This window comes from Apium graveolens, chromosome 9, assembly GCF_009905375.1.
Source record: "Apium graveolens cultivar Ventura chromosome 9, ASM990537v1, whole genome shotgun sequence".
NCBI classification, from domain to species: domain Eukaryota; kingdom Viridiplantae; phylum Streptophyta; class Magnoliopsida; order Apiales; family Apiaceae; genus Apium; species Apium graveolens.
In genome coordinates, this window is record NC_133655.1 from 250,538,023 (window position 1) to 250,562,085 (window position 24,063).

The 24,063-nt window shown below is 35.9% G+C and overlaps 2 protein-coding genes across 3 annotated transcripts; both read right to left on the reverse strand.

The window, feature by feature from the left end:
• Positions 1–12,147: 12,147 nt before the first annotated feature.
• LOC141686613 (pentatricopeptide repeat-containing protein At1g31430) lies at positions 12,148–15,089 on the reverse strand. Its single transcript, XM_074491644.1, has one exon. It carries the CDS (start codon positions 15,068–15,070, stop codon positions 13,094–13,096), a length of 1,977 nt encoding a protein of 658 aa, XP_074347745.1. The 5' UTR covers positions 15,071–15,089; the 3' UTR covers positions 12,148–13,093.
• Positions 15,090–16,437: 1,348 nt separating this feature from the next.
• On the reverse strand, positions 16,438–23,826 carry LOC141684339 (auxin response factor 6-like). 2 transcript variants are annotated; one of them, XM_074489262.1, is made up of 14 exons: positions 22,767–23,824; positions 22,270–22,382; positions 21,553–21,651; positions 21,414–21,470; positions 21,176–21,331; positions 20,996–21,080; positions 20,708–20,798; positions 20,259–20,423; positions 20,061–20,183; positions 19,477–19,552; positions 19,228–19,375; positions 17,932–19,058; positions 17,538–17,728; positions 16,438–16,894 (listed from the first exon to the last, which is right to left on the reverse strand). In XM_074489262.1, exons 1-14 carry the CDS (start codon positions 22,822–22,824, stop codon positions 16,696–16,698), a joined length of 2,688 nt encoding a protein of 895 aa, XP_074345363.1. In that variant the 5' UTR covers positions 22,825–23,824; the 3' UTR covers positions 16,438–16,695. The 2 variants fall into 2 exon arrangements, with proteins under 2 accessions (XP_074345363.1, XP_074345362.1); XM_074489261.1 differs by having other exon boundaries at positions 20,061–20,423; positions 22,767–23,826.
• Positions 23,827–24,063: the final 237 nt, after the last annotated feature.

A 24,063-nucleotide genomic window follows, 5' to 3' on the forward strand; every position in this document is an offset into this window, starting at 1 on the left:
TACTCCCTAAACTCCCTCAAACACGTGAGGACCAATTCAAACAAATTACTACTACTAAATAATATTAATAATAACAGCTAGTTTAGATTAATAAATCAACATTCTAATCTATCCTTCTCTCCCTTATACATTCTTAACTGATAAAAATCAGAGTACATTGTAATTTTTAGGTTCAGATACTTGTTATTGATTTGATTACAATTTTGAAGTTCCAGTTTGAATACCTTTGGTAAATGCATTAGTCTGCTTTATTATGTCTTCATCATCTTGAATGTTTACCTGTTACTTTACTAAAGATTTTTTTAGATTAAAATATGCATGAACTTTGTTTCTTTATATAATAAAAATGTGTTTGTCGTTAATATAGAATATAAAAAGCAAATACGCTTCCTCAACATTTTTGCTTCTGTTCTGCTAAGGTAGACTATCACCTCTACAGGTGGGGGGAAATTCTGACTTGTATGTGCCATCTAACAGGAGGATGATATTAATAATACGGGCCGGGCATTTGGTATGGAGCTGATATGGACAGATCCGGAAAAATTCGATCTCTTCGGAACAAGCTACTGTTAAAGGCTGTTGTTGCTCTTAGCTTTGCGCAAGTGCTAGTTGGTGTGCAAACGGTGCTTGGTCCTACAGATTTGTATTACTCTCTGTGGCCCATTGGGGCATTTGAGGAACCATGGAACATCTTAGTGGAGCATATATACAGGACTATTGGTGATCTTCCAGTCATGTACTCAAAAATTGGTGGCGGGAGATGGGTCTCTCCCATGATGCTTTTCTTCATGATGAGAAGTTTGCCAAAAGTGAAGAATTGGGGGAGGCTCTTTTACAGCTGGGACTTCCTATTTTTCATCTTCCCGGTGATTTATATGACATGCTCTTAAAATGCAAATTAAGTTTTGAGTTGAAAGTTACAACTCCTGAATAAGTCAGGCAACTAGTTAGGGACCACCACGCTGTTATTACTCTAAGCAGATCATACAAGCTTATATTGTTGGAATATTGTCCGGGGTCTTCCGACATTGATGTTGGCAAGAATTCAACTGACCGATAAAGTCATACCTTTTGACCCCTACAATATCCGTCTTCGTACCTTTTAACCCTTTTCCGATATTCAATTTTAATAAAAGCCGATTTTACCCTTCGATATTCACCGATATGTCGTTTTGGAATGAAAAGGGGTTAAAGGTACGGAGACGGATAATATAAAGTAGGGGTGTACGCGGTTCGGATCAGATCGGTTTTGGGGTAAAAGTCGAACCAAACCACGAAGAGCGATTTTAGAAAATTGTCATCCGCAACCGCATTTGCGGTTGCGGTTAACCGCGTCAATTGAGGTATAATTTGGTTCAGTGGTTATTCCTTAATTTTGATTATTAAAAAAGTAAATAAATAGTGTTATATATCCGCTAAACTACTAAATTGCTAAACTATCACACTTAGACTACTTATAGTACTAAACTACGACCACAACTTATCCTACTATTAAAAAATAAATAAATAGTGATATATATATGCTAAACTACTAAATTCTTAAACTACTGGACATATTCTACCTATTCTACTAAACTACGGCCATATGTTATCCTATTTTTTATTATAAATTTATAATTATTATATATTTATATAAATATTTTAAAATTATAATATAACTGGATAAATAAAAAATTTAAATAATAACGAGAACCTGTGCATCTCACGGGATTTAAGCTAGTATCTTATAATGATTGTGAATCTCATGAACGAAGTCTGAACATTAACCTAAGATTAGTTAAGAAATGTATATACTTATTAATTTATATGATATCAACTATATTTTTGAAAATATATTTTATTATAAATATATGTTGCGAGTTGTGTTTGCAGTTGCGATTTCCAAAAATTTAAAACTGCATCCAAACCGCGAATGAGCGGTTTTTAAAATTTAAATTCACAACCAACCCGCGTTTCGCAATTATCCGCAAAATGCGGTTCGATTGCAAGCGGTTGGGAGGTTGGATACGGTTGAGCGGCATATATTTAGGGCTGATGGGTATAACGGCCCATACTTTAAGGACCAAAAAGGTCATTAAGCCTAATTATATTCATTTCATTCGATTCCATTCTATCATCCCAACCAAATAGAACACAAGTGGCACAGACCACATCACTAGCACAATATTTGGGGGAAAAATAAGACATGAGCTTTGCAATATATTCGTACATCTTGTTCAAGATGGGCCAAGACATTCATATAACTAAAACAGACAACTCACCTTATCAAAGGTTCTGGTTGAGGAGTTTGCCTGCGCTGCGCTATCAGGAGACTGTAGGAACTTCTCGTAAATACAACTGGTGGGTGTCATTGATGGATTAAGTGAATAATCGTTACCCGAATTACTCACGTTGTTTGAGGGAAAAGTTATGGTTGTGGAACCTTCATCATTACAAACTCCTCGCAAGCTTGATATTCCATACTGCATGAGAGATGTTGAATCCATATTGACCCCAAAAAGAAGATGGATTTGAAGGTCATTGCTTCCATCTTTGTCAATCACACACTCCTAGGAAATGGGGCAATGAAGTAGCACTCTGAATGAAGTTTGTGCGGAGTGGTCCTAACTGTTTAATTGGAGGCACAACACCTTGTTAGGTCCCGAATTATCCTAGAAGGGGGGGGGTTGAATACGATAATCACTAAATTAAAAATTCTTTCGAATCTTTAGCGAATAAAATATTTAATGCTCGGTTAGTGGTTTCATGTTCTTGAGAGGAATAGTGTTTGGAATGATAAAACGAGGAACACAAGATATTCGGGGAAATATATATTCGTATATAAATCCTTGAGGGTGTTGCTATACTCCGGTAAATAAATTAACCGGTTACAATCTAAGAACAACAAAGTTCCTAACTACTACAAAGATTTATAAATCAAATCCTATACAATAATCTAGCTTTTGTTTGTACTAGGATTTAATTACCGGGTAACGATTATAATGCCCCTAAGAATATACAAGAGTTAAATCGGGTATTATAACGTTACTCCGGTGAGAAGTTAAACGGATATTCAAGGTGCCGGAGCTTCTCTATAAATCTATGCTTCTTGTATTATTAGCTCTCTTTTTGTTGGAAAAGAAGATAAACAGAACTGCTTCAGATCTGCTGCAAAGTGTAGTATTTATACAATAAAATGTGTGGCTGAGAATTCTTTGGCGACCAGGTACAATTCTTGTTCTGTGGCGACAAGGGAGCTCTATGGCGACACTATCCTACTAGTACATGCAAAACTTGATTACTACAATTCTAACACCCCTGTGGCGACAGGATTATACTAGTATGCCTGTGGCGACTAACTTAACATGTACATATACTGTAAACTAACTTAAAAAAAAAACCAAACAAGTTGCATTCGCTTGTTTATTTTATTTCCTTTGTTTTCTTTCTTTTTCCTTTTTTTGTTTTCTTTTCTTTTTCCTTTTGTTTTCTATTTTCTTTTTCTTTTTCTTTTTTCTTTTCTTTTTTCTTTTCTTTTTGTTTCTTTTTCTTTTTAAGTTTAAATTGTAATTAAATTAATTTATAAAATAAACTTAAATATAACTTATATAAATAAACTAATTTATATTTATAAAATAAACTTATTTAAAATTTATAAGATAAATCATTTTAAGTTAATTAAATAAATTATATTAAAGTCCATTAAATAATTTATTTAATTTAACAATTAAACTTTGAGCTTCGCCAGTCCCCAGAGCTGTTGAGTTGTATACCCTACGCACCTCTTCTCGTACTTTAACAGATAAACGTTCAATCCAAGTACATTCCTCAACTTAACAATTCTTCTAAAAATAATACTCAGATTCCTTTTCACGGGCTGTTGACGCCTAGTGCAATTGGTCTGGTTCACAGACGACTAACCCCGATTCAGGTCTTCATATTATGGCCTTGATTAAATTGTTAAGCTTGCCTCAACTTTATTTCTCCAGACACTGATTGTCAATAAATAACTGTACTTTCACTGGAATCCTTTCTGGTACTTTAGACAACGTCTTCATTAACCTCTGTCTATACCCTGTCTTCAATTCTTCAGATTCCTATACTTGGAACACTGTCTATCTTCAATCAATGCCAATACACTGAAATCTTCCGGTAGCACTTGTATACTGAATCTTCAATATTTCTGAAACCCTGAAAGTCTTTAACCTTTGTTCTTCACTGAGGCATGATCATATTAATGAACTTCTTTCAGTGATCTGTAGACAGACTTCAGGCTTTCTTATAATCTTTTGATTCTTTGTATTTGCATTGTCTTCATTCTTCCTGATTTCTTGTGTAGACGTAGTATTATTAACCTGTCATGTTCTAGTGTTGTTATCGTGTTGAGTTATCACGTAACTATTCATACGGCTACGCAGTCTCACCAACAATATCCCCCTATTTGATTGTTGAACCTAACAAACAAATTAAATAGAGAGGATAACTCAACTAACAACTAGAAAAAGTAATGTACCAGGACTTGTAAATAATACTACTGGTTTTCTTGATCAAATACTGCATTTTCAGATTTCTTGAGTAACTGAAATGAAAGATGCTTGTTCCTCTAGCACTGAACTGATCTTCAAGTAGTTTAATCTTCATTTCCTTGGTTCTTCAAATATCTGCCAGATAATACTTCTCAGTCTTGAAGTAATCATCATCAGCTTCTTTTGTACAACCACATTTCCTGTTGAGAAGCGCATATATCTTTTGCTTTTCCCCCTATGAGAATCAACTGCTTAAAGGAGATCACCTTCGTATACCACCTCTCACGTACAATAGGATCTGCAGATAAGAACTAATGGTATTCCCCTTTTTGGAAAACAGCTTCTCCTCTTATGAAGAATAGTGATGAACCAAACCACTTCTTCTGATTACAGGAAATCACCTTGTGTTTTACCACCTCTCCCGTACAATAGGATCCATAGTTATAAACAACAATGGTGTGGTGTAGTGTACACGTGCTTTACCTTTTTCCTCCTCCCTGCTATTTCTCCCCCTTAGTTGAGGAATCCTCCAAACTATTACATAAGCTTTTATCTCCCCCTTTGAGAAGGAATGTATGCTGTTATCTGAAGGAGTTCTCATATTTTACTTGGTTGGAAAAGAAATAACAAGTCAAAGTCTGATCAACCATGTCCCTTTAAATGCTGCAAGAATGACTTCACTGTTGATCATCATATTCACCAATCTTCCCTACTCCTTATACCTTCCAAATGCGAGATCACCAATTGTTACCAATTGTTAGCTCCCAACTGGTTAGGTCTCGAAGTATTCTAATCCAATATGTAAATGTTAGGTTCCTAAGAGTTAGGTTCCAATCATAAACAGAATCAAGACTCGGAGTATCAAGAACCATGTTTAGGGATAGGGAATAGGATATGGTTTTTCTGTCTTTCTTCCTCACTGTGAGTGTGTGATTCTGTTTCGTGTACCTCATAAGTGTTTCACTCTTCTCTCCACTCGTGTTTACACTCATTCTCATAAGTGGATCACTCCTCTCATAGCTCCAAAATCCAGTTGTACCTGTAAGGAAAATCACCTTAGCCATCCTTAAGAAGGTCACAGGTGGTGCAATGGGAGTTCGCAAATCCCCATCCTTGTTAGACTCGTCAGATGAATCTGAGTCATAATCTACAAGTTGTTAGTTTCCCGTTGAGGGTTCCGGATTTGAACTCTAGGGAGGTAAACAATGATCCAAAGAATTTAGCATAAAGATCAAAGTTCCATTCTAATGTCTGTGAAGACATTTCCTTGTGACTCATCAGGTAATATCTGAATCATTGTCAACAAGTTGCCGATCTGCACCTATGTCAGATCCACTATCCGCAGATGCATCCAGGTTTATAAGTCTCGGGGAGATAAACACTGACCACTGACATTTGGCTATTGGATCAGTATCCTCTCTTAACACCTGTAAAGGCAATTGGTCCATTAAAGAACCTTGAACAATCGAATCTGACCGTAAAATGGTCAAAACTCTTGTTTCCTTCAACTCATCCTTTGTGTGTGTAACCTTTCCTTGTGCATCATAAATTGCTTATGTTTGAGGTGGTGACACTACATCGGATACCCTGGCCGACAGGCGAATTTCAATAGACGCACCCTATTGAGAGGATGAATCTAGTAACTGTTTTTGTGCCTTTTCAGCCATTATATCTTTTTGAGAAGATGTATGGGGGCTAGCAGTTGCCTCAGATTTACTACTACTCAACTTTGTAGGAGACAGAGCTGTTGGGTTGACTTCAGAACCTTCCTTATATGGTGCACTAAGACACTTTCTCCCTCACGCTCATTCATACTTTATTTTAGTGGTAAGAGAGTGTTAGTTTGTTCTGTTTCTGTGTTTGTCTTTACAGTATGGGATAGAAGTTGTGGGTTTTCAACCTCATGACTATCAAATGAAAGAATGCAATTGGACGCTCAACCTGCATCACAGAGCATATGGCAATATAGAGATAAAATGCACTTAAGATCTATAAAGAATGAAAATTATGCATTTAATCTTTGAGAGAAATGATGTACAATAGTGATTTCAAAAGATTTTAATGAAATAAGCAATCACCAATGTAGAAAAAAGTTTGATTTTACTCTTAAAACTGTTCGAGAGCACAAGTCTGTTTTTATGCATAAAGATAAATAATCATGTCTTTTAATATGAAAAAGACACAGACTCATGACCTAGCAGTATTAAGAAGTGAAAGAAAGATTTTGTCTTTTAACATGAATGAATTTTTGTAAAAGCATTGATCACTTAGGATAAAGTCTAAGCAATTCTCATTCATATCAAAAGCTCCATAATCTATCTTTATAGAATTATAATCAACAACACTGTGTATTGATAAATAATCTTAATAAGAATGACTAAGCTGCTGATTTCAAATTACAGTGAATCTGTCAGATATAGCAACTCATATAAATTCACTAGAACTTAAAATCTCACAATTATCTGCAACAAAATAATAACAATATATCATTGACTGAAACTTGTCAAGTACTTTAGATACCAATAATTATATTGCATCCTATTTTAAATATTAAAATAAGATATCAATGAATTAAATACCAATTATCTATCAAAAAGATATCAGCATTCAATTTCATATATCGTACAATTGTTAACTCCTAACAACTGTAATATCTCAAATAATATTGGTTCGATAAATAAAGCAACATTAACCAACATTGACTTGTTTGCAATCTTAGAAAAATATTCTAATTTCCAACATTGACTTTTTCTTTTTTTTTCCTTTTCTTTTTTTTTCTTTTTTTTTCTTTTTCTTTTTAAGTTTAAATTGTAATTAAATTAATTTATAAAATAAACTTAAATATAACTTATATAAATAAACTAATTTAGTTTTATAAAATAAACTTATTTAAAGTTTATAAGATAAATCATTTTAAATTTATTAAATAAATTATATTAAAGTCCATTAAATAATTTATTTAATTTAACAATTAAACTTTGAGCTTCGCCAGTCCCCTGAGCTGTTGAGCTGTATACCCTATGCACCTCTTCTCGTACTTTAACAGATAAACGTTCAATTCAAGTACATTTCTCAACTTCACAATTCTTCTAAAAAAAATACCCGGATTCTTTTCACGAGTTGTTGACGCCTAGTGCAACTGTCTGGTTCACAGATGACTAACTCCGATTCAGGTCTTCGTATTATGGCCTTGATTAAATTGTTAAGTGATTGTGCTATACACTGTATTAAATTGTTAATGAACATGGTTTTAAGATATCTTCTCAACTCATTAATATCATCAGTATGAAATGTATAAGTAGTTTGAGGTACCTTTAACTCAGCAGCTTCAGAACTGCTATCAGCATTTGCCATCAAGGCATAGTTTACCTCACTTTCAGAATCTGAAGTGTCTGTCCGGCTTTTCTTCTTTGTGACAAGAGTCTTGCCTTTGTCACTATTCACTTTCTCGTAATCAGGAGATATGTGGCATTTCTCACCACAGTTGTAGCATTTGACATTTGTGTAATCTCCTCTGTCAGACTTCCCTCCTTTGCCTTCAAATTTTCTGAAACTCTTCTTATCAGAACTTGCACCTTTCCTGGAAAATTTCTTTCCCTTCCTGAATTTTCTGTATGCAATCCTTGTGATTCCTTTCACCATAAGAGCACACAGCTTCATCATCTCTTCATCAGCATCCATCTCAGGCAAGCTTTCAGTTTCTGAGTTATCATCACTATCAGAACTTGATGACTCAGTATCAGACTTTGTGATGAGCGCTTTTCCCTTGCCTTTCCTTGAGGTAGCTGCTTTGGGGGATACTTCCTCAGCCTTAAGAGCAACTGTCCTTGACTTTCCTCCTTTCCTCTTGCTTCTTTGTTCCATCTCAAGTTCATGAGTATTGAGCATCCCATAAATTTCATCAAGAGTTGTTTCTTCAATATTATAGTTGTCTCTTATAATTGTGGCCTTCAAATCCCAACTTTCAGGAAGAGCTAACAGGAATTTAAGGTTTGAATCTTCAAGATAATACTCCTTATCAACTAGTGACAAATCATTCAAGAGTTTGACGGATGTGTCATATAAATCAGTCAATGACTCATTAGGCTTTGAGTCAAAGTGTTCATACTCTTGAGTGAGTATAGTCTTCATGTTCTTCTTAATCGAATCAGTTCCCTGGCATCTTGTCTCCAAGGCATCTCATATCTCCTTTGCAGTCTTGCAGTTAATTACCCTGTTTGACATTACATTATCAATGGCACTATGCAGCAAGTGTCGTACCTTAGCATTCTTAGCAATTGATGCAATATCTTCAGCAGTGTAGTCACTCTTCTCCTTTGGTACAGACTTTGCTGCTTCACCTGCAACTACAACAACGAGTTTGGTTGGCTTGTGAGGTCCTTCATTGATTCTGTCAAGATATTCTGGATCTGTAGCTTCCAGAAACATAGTCATCCTTACCTTCCATATGGGGTATTCAGATGGTTTCAGTATGGGAACTCTAATAGCCTCATATCGACTACGGATTTGAGTCTTTGGAGGTTCTTCAATTTTAGTGGGCTTGGTTGGAGTTTCTGCTTCAGACATGATTGTTTTTTGATCTTAAACTGTTTGTGTGTTAACATATAGGCTCTGATACCACTTGTTAGGTCACACACATTGTAGAAGGGGGTTGAATACAGTGTATAGCACAATCAATTCGAATTCAAAGAACACAAGTAACTAGAAAATAAACTTTATTAAACTCTGTTACAATGTGGAACTGTCCTCTCTCAGTGATGAACAAAATATCACGAGAGCTGCTAGGGTTACAATGAATATTATTCTCGATAATGATAACACTTATAGTGTAAACCCTATGTTTGTGTTTATATACTACACAGTTACAAGATAATCGCTAATTGATATGGAATATAATTCTGCTTCCTAAAATATATCAATCAGATATCTTTTCTTTCAAGTATTATATTCTTCATAGAATTCCTTCTTCATGCATATCTCTTCTTGCGTTTGTCTTGATCTTTTTTCCTTTCAATCAGCCGCCTTCCTTATCCGAAAGTTTCCTTAAGTCCTGATATTATCTCCTGATAAATATCTTCTGATAACTTAAGTTCTGACAACCTAAGTTCTGACTTCAGTATAAGTGCTGATTTCTAGTTAAGTACTGATTTGTCCTGTTTAAGTAAGATCTGAAAACTAAATACAAATCATATTAGACATGACATTATCAAATATATCTAACATTAAGCTTGCCTCAACTTTATTGCTTCAGACCCTAACTGTCAATAAACAACTGTACTTTCACTGGAATCCTTTCTGGTACTTTAGTCAACGTCTTCATTAACCTCTGTATATACCATGTCTTCAATTCTTCAGATTCCTATGCTTCGAATACTTTCTATTTTCAATCAATGCCAATACACTGAAATCTTCCGGTAGCACTTGTATACTGAATCTTCAATATTTCTGAAACCCTGAAAGTCTTTAACCTTTATTCTTCACTGAGGCATGATCATATTAATGAACTTCTTTCAGTGATCTGTAGACAGACTTCAGGCTTTCTTATAATCTTCCGATTCTTTGTATTTGCCTTGTTTTCATTCTTCCTGATTTCTTGTGTAGACGTAGTATTATTAACCTGTCATGTTCTAGTGTTGTTATCGTGTTGAGTTATCACGTAACTGTTCATACGCCCACGCAGTCTCACCAACACACCTTGTGTTGCTCCAGAGGACAGAAGAGGATCAACTGCAACTCGTTTCATGGACCATCCTAAAGACATTGATAACACAGGGATCACAGTTGAGTCAGAAAAGCTCTTCTGTTGCAACTAGCACGGAAAACTGAACATGGCTTCGAATGAAGATGACTGAGCTTGAGAACCAAACTGGGATAAGAGTGGTACGGTGCATGGAACCTGGTGACAATTAACCAACTTCACCAGGATTTAGTGGTTGCAGAGTCAAATAAGCGTAAACTTCTTCAGTCTTGACATCAGCATGTAAAGAAAAAATTTAGGATGCCACTATATGCTTATTTGGACAGCAAGGAAAAGAAAAAGAACAATGCTACTTCATGCATAGTCAAATTGTGAAGCTGACAGATGAGTTGTGGGGAGAGCTGGCCACTCGTGCGGGTTTGGACCGCCCGCTCGGAACCGGCTCGTACGGAAAACCGGATTTATTTCGGCCCGAACCGGGCCGGTTCAAACCCGCACAATTCGCCGAAATCAACGAACCGAATACGAATATAGAATTAAAGAATCAGAACCGGCCCGACCCGCACTAACCCGCACGAACCAACGAGTCGCACGAGCCGCGCAGCACGCACAACCCGCACTAACCCGCATGAACCAGATTGTAATGTATTGATGTTAAACAAGCTTACAAGTTAGTTTTACTTTTAATTTATAATTGGTGGGTTTCAATTTTTGTATTTGAGATGATATAGGTTCTGATTTTCAATTTTTATATACACTGAATTATTGTTTTGTTCATCTGACTTTCAATGTTGGACACAAATATTTTCCGGATTCTTAACATTTGTACTTATGGTAATGTCATTTCAGAATTAATATCAAAATAATAAAATTAATCAATTAAGTCATTTCGGAATTAATAAAATTTATACTACTTTAATCAAATAAAAAAAATCAAAATAATTATAAAATATGAAATATATTATTTAAGATAAATGTGAATGCATAAACCGAATTAATTAACTATAATTTAGTCTGCTTTGTTAGAAATTCTACAGACTGCTGCTACTCTAGCCTATAACTATTATTAATATACTACCTATCACTAGTCCACTACACTGACTACCACTACTAGATATATTAGTATTTAGTAACTTAGGAGTTTCCTTTTTTTCACAGTTCGGCCCGCTTGTGCATAGCCTGCACAGCTCGTGTATAGCCCACTCAGCTCGTAATTCACGTGCCGGTTACGAGTTCTTATATCCCGGTTCAAATCCGGCCCGAGCCCGGTTCGTATTTTAGCGGGCCGGTTCGGTGTTAAGGTTAATAGTGCCTAACCCGTGTGCGGCCCGACCTGAACCGCCCATTCCGCTTAAGTGGTCAGGTCTAGTTGTGGGGGTAAAATTTGGTAACTAGGGATATGATAATCCACCTCTCTGTTTGTTGATGAGCAACCTAGTGAAAACTTACAATCAGACACCAATTTTAATATTATAAAAAAGATCCACCTTAAACATAGAATAATGAGCAGTCAATATGATGGCTAATAAGCCCAATTGCTCACTTGCCTTTGCAACTTAAAAGTTTACAACACAACTAAAAGATGAGAAACAAAAAGCCTTCAATTTGGTAATCTGAATGCCAGTATTAGCTTAAATGTATTGGTCAATCGGTGGGAGAGAGCTACAAAACACAATGGGTGCATGTGCATCACAAAAAGAGTGTAGAAGTTCTCACACAGTGAAGAGGTTAGTTACATTTCTAACAGTTTTAAGCTGATTGTGCCAACAGGTATGGAACGACAATTCCTCGTTACTTGACAAAGATGTGGCAACTAGAAAACTATCATTGCAGATAACTAGGAGACATCGCTTATATATAATTTTAATGTTCTTTCTCACAAATAAGTTGAATTAACTGATAGCATCAGAAAATGGGTAACCCGCTTTGAAGTAGAGCAGATTACAAAGCATCGGGGTATAAAAAGTAAGAATGATCTATATGTGCGCTACAGACAGAAATAAGAGTAGTAACTTCAATCTCTCTGAAAGACTTGATTTACAAATTAGTAAGACAGAGATAAATATATACAACATAGGCTAACCTGCTCACAGTGTCCTTGAGGGAAATACAACAGACGGCTTCCAACTGCAGGGAGCGAAACAAGCGGACCGGCACACACATGCCAAAATTCTGAAATTAAAACAACTCTTTTCCCCTTTAAATAAAACAAAAACTACTGTCTATGCAAGAACTTCAAACTATCTTTACGACCTGAAATTTCTAGATCATGCAACAAATCTTGAAGTCTCATAAAATATAGCATTAGGGCTTTTGAATGATGAAAGTTTCAGACAAGCAGAAATACAATTTGAATTTCATAATTCATCCAACATAACGTCCATCGTTCATCACTACCAAAACAATCAAGATCAAAGTGGAAAATCACTTCGAATAAACAGTGCTTCGTATATCCATCTCCTATTATTATTGTGTATGGATACTTCAAAGAATAGTATATCACTGTATATAGCTCAAGTGTAGGTCACACCTTGTGTTATTAGTAAAGTCCTCCGTCCGCTTTCTTCTAAGTTTATCCATAAACATCTGCTTACACGTACATGGCTATCTCCTTTCAGCTTCACCTATCGGTGTTCCATAAAACTTTCTAAATTAAGCATCAAACTGAAGCATCACTTGAAAATTTTCCAAACCAACACACTGGAAAATGCTCTGGCCACTTAATTTCCTAACTGAAATGTGAATAGCTCTTGGCCCCTTGCATATCAATCCAACCTAATTTAGTCATCAAAATTACATCTGTTGTCAGGGTCTGAAACTCACATGTCTGTATCCATCTTCCTTACCTTAATATTATGGCAGTTATTGTAACAATCTAAAATTTTACAATTCATTCTAGATTACAAAACAATGAATCAACATTATCACGTTCAGTTTTATTTCCTTCTATGCCAGAGAGAGGTTTAGCTATACTATTCAGCATAGATAAAATTCCTTTCATAGCTGGGTGCGACGCATCACCAACTAAAAACTCGTGAACTTTGCCATCAACCTCAATAGAACTGCACCCAGGCTCCTTCCTGACTCCGAGAGCCCTCATTTTCCTTCTCACCTCTGTAACGTCTTCCCATCTATTAGCAGATGCATATATATTGGCCAACAGAGTATGCACACTGGAATCACCCGAGTGAAGTTCCACGAGTCGATCAGCGAGGCGTTCTCCCATATCAACATCACCATAGATTCTGCAAGCACTAAGCAAAGCACTGTAAAGTGGAATAACAGCATCCTTATTACCATCAGGTATCATTTTCATTGTTTCTTCCGCCTCATCTAACAACCCAGCACGGCCAAGAAGGTCTATCATGCATCCATAATGTTCTAACTTAGGTTCGATCTTATAATTCTTCTTCATGTCATGGAAATATTGACGGCCCTCTTTTACCAGTCCTCCATGACTACATGCAGTCAAAACACCGACAAAGGTGATATCATCTGGTACAAAGCCGCATTGCTTCATAGCAGTGAACAACTCCAGTGCTTTGTCGGTCCTCCCATGCACAGCAAGTGAGCAAATAATTGCAGTCCATGAAGCTGTATCCTTCTCTTTCAAACCATAAAAGATTTCCAAGGATTTATCTATGCACCCGCATTTCGCATACATATCGATCAGAGCAGTGCCAGCAACCGCGTCAACTGTTATTCTGTTCTCATCAATGTAAGTGTGAATCCATTTCCCTTGTTCAAGGGCTCCCACTTGAGCACATCCTGTAAGCAGAGCAACAACCGTGAACTTATCTGGCTTAACCCTGTTATATTGCATATCCCGAAACAGCAACATCGCTTCATCTACCCGGTTAAACTGCACAAACCCATTAATCATAGCAGTCCATAAAACAATATCTTTAACCGGACTTCTCTTAAACAAATCTTTAGCCTCATCCAACTGACCACAATTTACATATCCAGACAGCATACTCGTCCAACAAATCACATTTTTCCCCGGCATTGCATCAAAAATTCTCCGTGCCTCATCTATGCACCCGCACTTAGCATACATATCCAACAACGCATTCCCAATAATCACACTAAACCCAATATCACTCAAAACATAATCATGAATTTCTCTCCCAAGTTCCAAATCCTTCAACGCTATACAAGCTGAAAGCGTAGTCACAACACTAGCCTCATCAGGCCTCACTTCCCCTTGCATTCTCCTGAAAACCTCAACAGCATCCTCAAACATCCTACACCTAACATACCCATTAATCAAAATATTCCAAGAAACCAAATCTCTCTCAGGCATTTCATCAAACACTCTCCTTAAACTCAAATTAAACCCTAAAGCACCATACATATCCATAACTGAATTACAAACATAACAATCAAACTCTAACCCACATTTCACAACAACCCCATGAATCTTTTCACCTACTAAACCCTCCCTCAAGTGACCAACAGCCTTAAACACAAAAGGGTAAGTAAAATTATCAGGCCACAATCCAAGAACCCTAAGCTCATCAAATAAAAACACAGTCTTTTTATAAAAACCACTCTTTGTATAAGCCTTAATCATCACATTGTAAACAAATAAAGATGGGTTTTTTATTCTATAAAATATTTTATCAGTATAATTCAAGTTTCCAACTTTTGGGTCGGTGCATGCTACTATAAGCTTACTTAAAACATCATCTTTTTCATGAATACATATTCTGAAAAGTTGGGTTTGGATTTGTTTGAGTTGAAGCATTGACTTACAGTTCTTGAGGTGATGTATGCATGTTTTTGTACTAACTCTTGGTAAAGTAGAGCTGGTTGTGAAGAATTTGAGTGAGGATTTTTCAAGAAAATGGCGGGAAGGGGACATGATGTTCAAGAAAATGATGGGTGAGTACTTCATTGCGATACAATGCAATTAGTAACTTATTGCTGAATACTAGCTTCTATTAATATTTTAAATTTTTATTTATCAAGTTATATTATATTTTTAAAATATTTATATAAATATATAATGATTATAAATTTATAATAAAAATAATAGAATAACATGTGATCGTAATTTAGTAGAATAAATAGATTATTTCTAGTAGTTTAACAATTTAGTAGTTTAGCAGATATGTAATACTATTATTTATATCTTTTAATAATAGGATAAGTTGTATTCGTAATTTAGTAGGATAAGTATATTATATTTAGTAGTAATTTAATAATTTAGTAGTTTATCAGATATATAACACTATTTCTGAGCACGGTTGGATATCTCAAGTGATTAAGAGCTTATCATCTATCGTCCCAGATCCTCGGTTCGATCCTCGCTCACCCCGAAAATTTCTGAGAACTGATTTGTAAGATTATAAGCCATATTTGTCAAAAAGAAAGATATATAATACTATTTATCTATTTTTGTAATAATCAAAATTAGGGAATTATCGTTGAACCAAACCGTTGAACCAAACTTTGAACCAAATTATCTATATTCCGGCTATTATAATACAGTATAGATTTATGTAACCGGTATGCATTTATGTTTATTTGAGTTATGTTTCGGATTTTTTTTGATTGAATTTTAATTGAATTTGGATAATATCTAATCAAATTTTTTACTTCATCCATTTTAATTTGTAATGCTCAATGCAAACAATTTCTTGGCACTATGCCTTAAATTATGATTACATTCTTTGTTGTTAGTTCCGCACACTTAAGCACCTACCTTAGTATAATTTGACAGCTTTCGAACTCTCAACATCTCGTATATCACTATATTAAGAAAGATATATTTTATTACTCTAATGACGCCTTTTTTGTTCTGAAATTTGAAAAATTATACTACCTCCGTCCTATCCAATTATATACTTTCACTATTTGTATGTATTTCGAGGCGGTTTCATAATAATTTTTTAATTTTTTTTTGAATAAAAGTTTAAACATAAAACTTTTATTCAGGCAAAAAAAGTTAAAAAAATATTACGGAGTTATGTTTTAAATGAATATTAAAAAACGTACCAAAAAAATAATGTATAAAATTAAATGGGAGTGACAGCAGTCATTTATGAATTCTGGTATGTCGCCCTAGGTTATAACTTGAAAGTAAGTAAGAGGATGGGGAGGGAAAGAATGATGTGAGTGTCAAACAGTAGTCAGGTTATCAGAATTAATCTGACTTCAATAATTGTTTGCTGTTTTTATATCATTACCTATGAGATCCAAAATTTAGCAAAAAGTATAGATCAGATATAAGGGGATCGAAAACACTATAAATAATAGTTAATGTTAAAAAGAAGTCTGATTAAATAAGCCTGCATTATCTTTACAAATCTTAAACCTCCTACTTTTCCAAGAAAATAAATAGAAATACATAAAATATCATAATTACAATATTAGCTCCTTGAAAAGCTTACAACTAGAATCAGGCATTTCATTCTTCCAACTGTACTAGTGTTAAGGAAGATATTGTGATATTACATTGGAGATGGTAGTTTAACTTCTGATGTTTCAGTAATCAAGGGAGCCCACAGAGGCGATCCCTGCATTCAAATTTCTAGACTCCTGTTGGCTCGCGTAGTTGTCACAGCCGGTGTTGGAGAGCCTCTGAACTGGAACAGACTTCAAAAGCTCTAGCCCTTCTTTACCCATCTGCTGCACCTCTTGCGGTGAGAGTATCTTTATACACCAGACACTGTTTACGAACTCCCTGGAATACATAACCTCTACATATCAGATAACTCTCAAAAAAATATATGCAAGTAGAAAATTATTTACCATCCAAACTTTATCAAAGGTCAAGCAATGCAGAACACTTTACAAGCCCTGACAATCACATCGATATAAGATTTGTTACACTAACAGTTACTCTAAATAAAGTCTAATCTGTAGTACAATCGAAAAGGTTGAAATGGAGTCTCACGTTTAACTGAGTGATTGTTAACTCTAATAACTCTTTTAACAGACACTGATGATTATCTCTAATAAAATCAATAGGGGTTCTTGAGTACTACAGCCAGAACCTACTGATTGCCAAATACACAAAACTTGAGAAAAACCATGAACTCTGCAACATGGAAAGTTTAAGATGACAACTGCAATACATGATGACCACATCAATAACGATTAATGACACATCTCAAAAATTGCACCGAAACAACTTTTCATAAAAACTCGATGTACGAAACAGGTTCTACTTAAACCGACATTCTCTATATATTATTGCTTTAGTGCGTAATCTTCTATATAAGATAGTTTATACTTCATGTTAAAATGATAAAACATACACATGTATATAAACCAAAAGTACAACTTGCAACTTTTATATGTAACAATGAAGAAAAAAAGCTTACGGCCATGGGTCGTCGCCAAGGAGAAGAACATCATTCTCCCTGTCAACAAATACAAGCTGCCAGCCTGATCTTAAAGGATCCTCCAATTGGCCTTCAAGGCCAAACATATGGGCAAGTTCACTACGCAGCTCATGATAGCTGCTGAATTTGCCTATATCTAGTGACCTGCCAAAGGACCCTGACTTGTAAACCTGCCACCAATAGCAATTACCAGATTAGAAACAAAGCAAGCAAATTGGAGCTCAAAAAACTTTCAAATGTTAGAACTGAAAACCAAACAAACCACGCATTCGAAACATATTCTGGAAAAGACCAAGACATGATCTTTGCAAAATATTCATACATTGTGTTAAAGACTGGTCACGAAATTCATATACTGAAACAAACAACTCACCTTAACAAAGGTTCTTGTGGAGGGGTTTGCCTGCCCTGCATCATCAGGAGACTGCAGAAAACTAGTTTCGTCAATGCAACTGGTGGGCGTCATTGATGGATTGAGTAGATAATCAGCACCCGAAGTACTAATGTAGTTAGAGGCAAAAGGTATGGTTGTGGAATCTCCATCGTTACTAACTCCTCTAAGGCTTGATATCCCATTTTGCATGAGGGATGTTGAATCTATATTGACCCCAAAAAGAAGATGGCTTTGGGGGTCATTGCTTCCATCTTGGTCATTGCCCCCAGGAAATGGGGGCAATGAAACAGCACTTTGAACGAAGTTTGTGTGGAGTGGTCCCAACTGTTCCGCCTGAGGCATAACACCTTGTGTTGCTCCAGAGGACAGGAGAGGATCAACTGCAACTCGTTTCGGGGGCCAGCCTGAAGACGTTAATAGCGCAGAGGACCTGGGAAAATTGATAAGCTGGGATGCTTCATCCTGGGGAAATGAACCCAAAAGACTGTGCAGAGGAGAAACAACAGGATTTTTCGCAGGGATCGAACTTGAGTCGGAAAAGCTCTGCTGTTGCATGGAACACATGGTTTGAAATGAAGATGACTGAGCGTGAGAATCAAACTGGGACAATAGCGGGATGGCGCTGGGAACCTGATTACCATCAACCAATTGCTCTTTTTGTGATCGTATAGGTGGTTGCTGCTGTTGCTGCTGATGCTGGTGTTGCTGCAATTGCTGCTGAAGAAGTTGAGACTGAGTGTGAGCAAGAGACTGGTTTTCACCAAAATTCTGAAGAAATTGGGTTTGAGGTTGTGACTGTTGCAACATCTGATTTTGTAGTAAACCAGCCGATCTACTAGAACCTCCTTGGTCCTGCTGGAATTGCAAAAGTGATGGATTTGATTGTCTGGAAGTATCAACCGCTCTCATATCCTGAAGAGCAGCGGCAGCCATAGCCTGGTAAATATCCACGGTTTGCATACCGAGCATTGAGGCTTCCAGTCTTGGATGCATCAAAGGTGAAACTCCAATCCCTTGAAAGTTAAGAGACTGAATACCCCGGTCTCCAGAATCACCTCGAAGCAATGCAAGAGGATAATTCATTCCCAGATCATTATCCTTCATTCCTACACGCAATAAGAAGACAAAAGTTAATGCTGACAGAATTCAACAAGAGGTAGCAAAAGAAGCTTTAGATTAGTGCCAGAACATATAATTTACAACATATATATTACAAGAATGGGAAGAATTCATGTTCTATTTTCCAGTTTCACGATTACAAGTGAATGAATTTACCATTAAAAGAGGGTAATCCCGGTGGCCATGGTCGCTTTAGCCTGAGAGGAAACGGGGAGGGATACATTGGGAATGTTGTCAAAGGTTCAATTTCCCAGAGGGACACTCTTGGCTGCCTCTCCCCAGCAGTAGACTCATCCCAGCCCACCTGCACGCAACATGTATTTTTTAAAAATAACAACGCAATAATTAATGAAATCGCAAGGACCAAAATATATACCAGCAAGAAGCCCATAGGTATGGACAAACCTTTACTGAGCGCCAATGAGAGTTTGGCCATCGAACAGAATCCAGGTCGCTAATGCCAGTTATTGTGCCCATGTATCTAGTAAACCCAAGATAAATTAGTTGTGCACCATTATGACACACACACAGATGATGTATTAATCAATTAAAATATAATAGTGTATTAATCAAATAAAAATATAATACAACCAAAACGATTAAAATGACAGTTGTGCTTTTCATTGTTTTTCATCTTACAAAACTAATGTGATGTCTTTCTCCCGATTACGAACAGTTCTTATTTCTTGCATGTTTTTCTCCCACATATCAAGTAAACCTCGTATAAATTAATTGTGCATCATTATGACAGGAAAAATATCAATTGAATAAAATAAGATAAGATAGAATGGAGACGATTTAAATGACAGCTGTGCTCTTCATTGTTTCTCATTTCACAAAAACTAATGTGATGTCTTTCTCCAATTTCCAAACAACTCTTATTTCTTGCATGGAAATGTAGCAATAAATAATTAGTTAGACAAAACACAAAGTCAAATTGAACAAAAAATAAAACGATCATGATATTCGTAATAGGATTCGAAACATACCGACGAACACTTGATTCCTCTGTCTCAAACAGCATCCGAAAGCGCATTCCAACAGAAACACGAGTATGATAGACTGCTTTAACATACTTGGCAAGAGGTATCACAAATTCCGATGGACATGCCCTGAGTACAAGGTAAATAAATTGTGTAAGTAAACATTCACAGCTTACAAAGATAAAACAATGCAAAGTGAAGTACCTAGGATTATAGAATATATTGAAACGGCTGTTAGTGGAAGCTGCATGGGCTGCAGCAGCAAGAAGCCCGAAGTGCATGCTGTCGCTTGATAAAACTGATGAAGGCATAACAGTCTGTGGCCGGCTAGCACGACGAATGCCTAGAAATAATTGATTCTTTTCATTCCTGGCACAAGACTCATAAAGGTCAGTATCTCAGAAATGACAGGATACATTTAGCACCAGAAAAATGATAGGACACAGTCATGAACTATCCCTAGAAAGACTGGAAACTGCTATAAAACTTCATTATAGGGGTAATTAAAATTTTCAGAAGTCTTTTTTCCCATTTTTGCAAAGTTTATTCAGCTCAGAGATATTTACTTTATTTATAAGAGAGTAAAATCTTTCAGTTTATTGACAACTAAAAGATGCAAGAAGTGTTAACCTATACTTTTATAGGAGTCCTACCATATAAAAATGACAGAATCACCAGCAACAAGCCTTTTTGCACTTACAAACACACTCCACCCTGTTGTAAGTAGATGCCGCTTGGGCTGGCCTGCAATTAGAAAAAAAAGACTTTAGATCATGGGAGAGTTTTCAGTACAGTATAATTTCTACAAGGTGTCATGTTCAAGCTGTAATGTACAATCTAGTTTTAATATCCAATGGGCTATACCAAAGTTAAAACAATTTTAAAATTAACGTTAAGAGGCCTCAAATGCCAAAGATTTAAGTTTCTTATCAAGCAATTACCTCGAAATATATGTCTGAATTTCCATTCGTTATCATGTAAATCTCTTGCAATTAGTTCTTGGGCAGGAGGCTGCTGGGAAAAGTCCTGTGGGAAAAACCATAATTAGAATATATATAGGCAGTTAGAAGAAGGCTATTCACAAAATACAACATTTGAAGACCAAAAAAACAAATATGTACCAGCGGAGGGAAAACTTTTTCAGCAGCACGGCGAGGTACTGAAAACCCACCATGAGTACTAGTGTCACTTGCCGTCAATGTTTTGCAGAAATAGTTAGTGGGTTGTTTGCTTGTAGCACCCAAGTCTGCTGGAAGGAAAGCTTCCTTTTGCTCTTGCTGCAGATTATATGCATTAGAGCTAACACATGATAGATCAAGAAAAGATTTAAGAGAACTTGTGCAGGCTAAAATGACCTACTGGATTCAGTGGTTGTAGAGTCATTTGAGCATAAACTTCATCAGTCTCGACATCAGCCTGAAAGGAAAAGATTTAGGATGTGATGTAAAAAAATGCTTATTTGGAAAGTGAAGAAAAGCAAAAGAGAAATGCTACTTACATGCATAGTCAGGTTGTGAAGCTGGCAAATGAGTTGTGGAGGTAAACTTGGGTAATTAGGGATCTGACAATCCACCTCTCTGTTTGTTGATGCAACAACCTAGTCAAAACTTACAATCAGACACTAATTCTAATATTCAAGAAAGATATGCCTTAAACATTAGAAAATGAGCAGTAAATGTGATGGGCTATTAAGCCTAATTTCTCACTTGCCTTTGCAACCTAAAAGTTCACAGCACAAAGTGGGACAAGTCAAAAGGAATTATGGTTAAAAACTAGACTAATAACTTCAAGTACTACTGAAAGATGAGAAACATATTGCCTACAATTTGGTATTTAAATGCCTGTATTACCTTGGTTGTAAAGGTGATATCGGTGCAGAGTGCTTCAAAACATAATGGGTGCATCACAAAAAGACAGTGCACAAGTTCTCACATAGTCAAGACTCAAGAGATTAATCACAGTACTAGATTTAGGCTGATTGTGCCAACAAGTATGAAATGACAAGGTCTTAGTTACATAAACAATAATGTGGCAGTATTATCATTGCAGATAACTGGGAGACATGCTAATTTTCGAGTTTCTTGTTCTTTCAGAAGTTAGAATTGTAAGAATAATCTATGTGTGTGCTACCGAAAAGCAAGAATAGGAACCTTGTCTGTATGAATGAGTTCACTTACAAATTATTAAGACGGATAAATATATAGAAAAGGCTAACCTGCTCACTGTGTCCCTGAGGAAAATACACCACACGGCTTCCAACTGCAGGGAGCGAAACAAGAGGACCGGCACAGGCATGCCAAAGTTCTGAATTAAGACAACCCTTTTCCCCTGTAAATAAAACAAAACTAACGTAAATGTGCAGAAACTATAGGTTCTGCAAGGAGTATCATTGCGACAAAATATAGTTCTAGGGTCCTTCATTGATGCAAGTTTTAAACAAGCAGAGGTATATTTTGAATTTCATCTTTCGTCCAATATAACCTTCATTACTACCGAAACAATCAAGACCAAAGTGGAAATCAAAGAGCATGGATACACAAAGTTTCCACAATACATGTCACCATTACAAAAATACTTTATCTCCAAAGATTCATTAAAACACTATTTCTGACCAACACCACCAAATATTTAAATCACAACAATATACAAAACTAATAAAGGCAACAATTACAAAAGCAAAACATATCAGTAAAGCAAGAAAAAGCACACTACCTTCAGGTGACTGCTGATTAAATCCAACAGAAGAAAGACTCATATTTGCAGATTCCATATCTACCTTCCCACACAAAGGCAAACCAAAACCAATTATCAAATCCAATAATTTAGTGCAAATTTCCCAACAGCCAGAGACCAATACTGCTCAATAGATTCTAATTTCACTTCTTTTGCTCCCCAAACCACCATAATCACTTTCTTTATTTGCCCCCCAACAACCCTCCTAATAAAGAAATACCACTTACAATCCAATACAAAATACAAGAAAATCTAGTAAAATCTTGCACTTATAAACAAACAAATGCTGAAATTACACAAAACCAAGTTCAAATCTTTTCAACACCCTTCAACCAAATCCAGTTCCACAACAAAATACCAAAGTTTTCAGCTTCATCCAATCCTAATCTTCAAGAACTTGCATAAAAACTTCTAAATATCAAATCTTTCACAAGCCATTTTCAGCTAATCCCTCAAAAATTCAGCTTACCACCCACAAAACAAAACCCAAATCTTGAAATTCACAGCAAGACTATTTCACTTTAAAAAAAATCCTCAAGATCCCTAAAAAACCCAACTATCACAAAGAAATAAACTTAAAGACTGGAGCTTTATGAAAAAAAATGATGTTGAATATAAACCACAAAATTTGACATACTGCAAAGATGTGTGTATGAGCAATATGAGTATAGGATGAAAAGGGTGTGTAGTGGAAAAACTAGCTAGCTAGGAGGGGGGTTAGTTAAGATTGAGAAATGGCAGTAATAGAAAGCGAGTAGTGATGAGAGAGAGAGAGAGAGAGAGAGAGAGAGATGCATAGATTTGGTGTCCAAAGCTTGTGCCTTTATTACATCTACTTTCTCACTCTATAAAACCTGTGTACTGTGGATGGAGTAGTTTAGTTATACACACGCATATAATTGTTAACAAATGTAGGAGTTGTGGTAATAAATCTCTCCCTCCCTCTCTCTCTCTCTCATTCTCTCTTTCTCTCTCTCATGTGCTCCTCCAATCAATCAACACTAGGCACCACCATTATTTTCTCCAATGACATATATGCACTTAACAGTTCACACCCCCTATGGACAAATTATGTAACACGAATCCTCCAACCCTCATTTATAAATCACTTTGTAATAGATTGAAAAAGGTTACAGATAATTATACTTTTTTATAATGGTTTTCGTTTTTCTTAAAAATTTGATTTAATAATAGTTAAGTAATTAATAGTATTAAGACCAGTTTTTTGAAAATTTCCCATAAACCACTAATAAATTCCTGAAAAGTATTCATGATT

What these genes read in the sequence shown, in the direction of transcription:
- LOC141686613 (XM_074491644.1), bottom strand. Translation starts at nt 15,070, where the DNA reads ATGTCCCCTTCCCGCCATTTTCTTGAAAAATCCTCACTCAAATTCTTC.
- LOC141684339 (XM_074489261.1), bottom strand. Translation starts at nt 22,824, where the DNA reads ATGGAATCTGCAAATATGAGTCTTTCTTCTGTTGGATTTAATCAGCAG. An exon ending in TAATCAGCAGTCACCTGAAG is followed by an intron (nt 22,383 to 22,766) that starts GTAGTGTGCTTT and finishes TTTTATTTACAG; the next exon opens with GGGAAAAGGGTTGTCTTAAT. An exon ending in GATTCTGTCATTTTTATATG is followed by an intron (nt 20,424 to 20,707) that starts GTAGGACTCCTA and finishes GTCTTGTGCCAG; the next exon opens with GAATGAAAAGAATCAATTAT.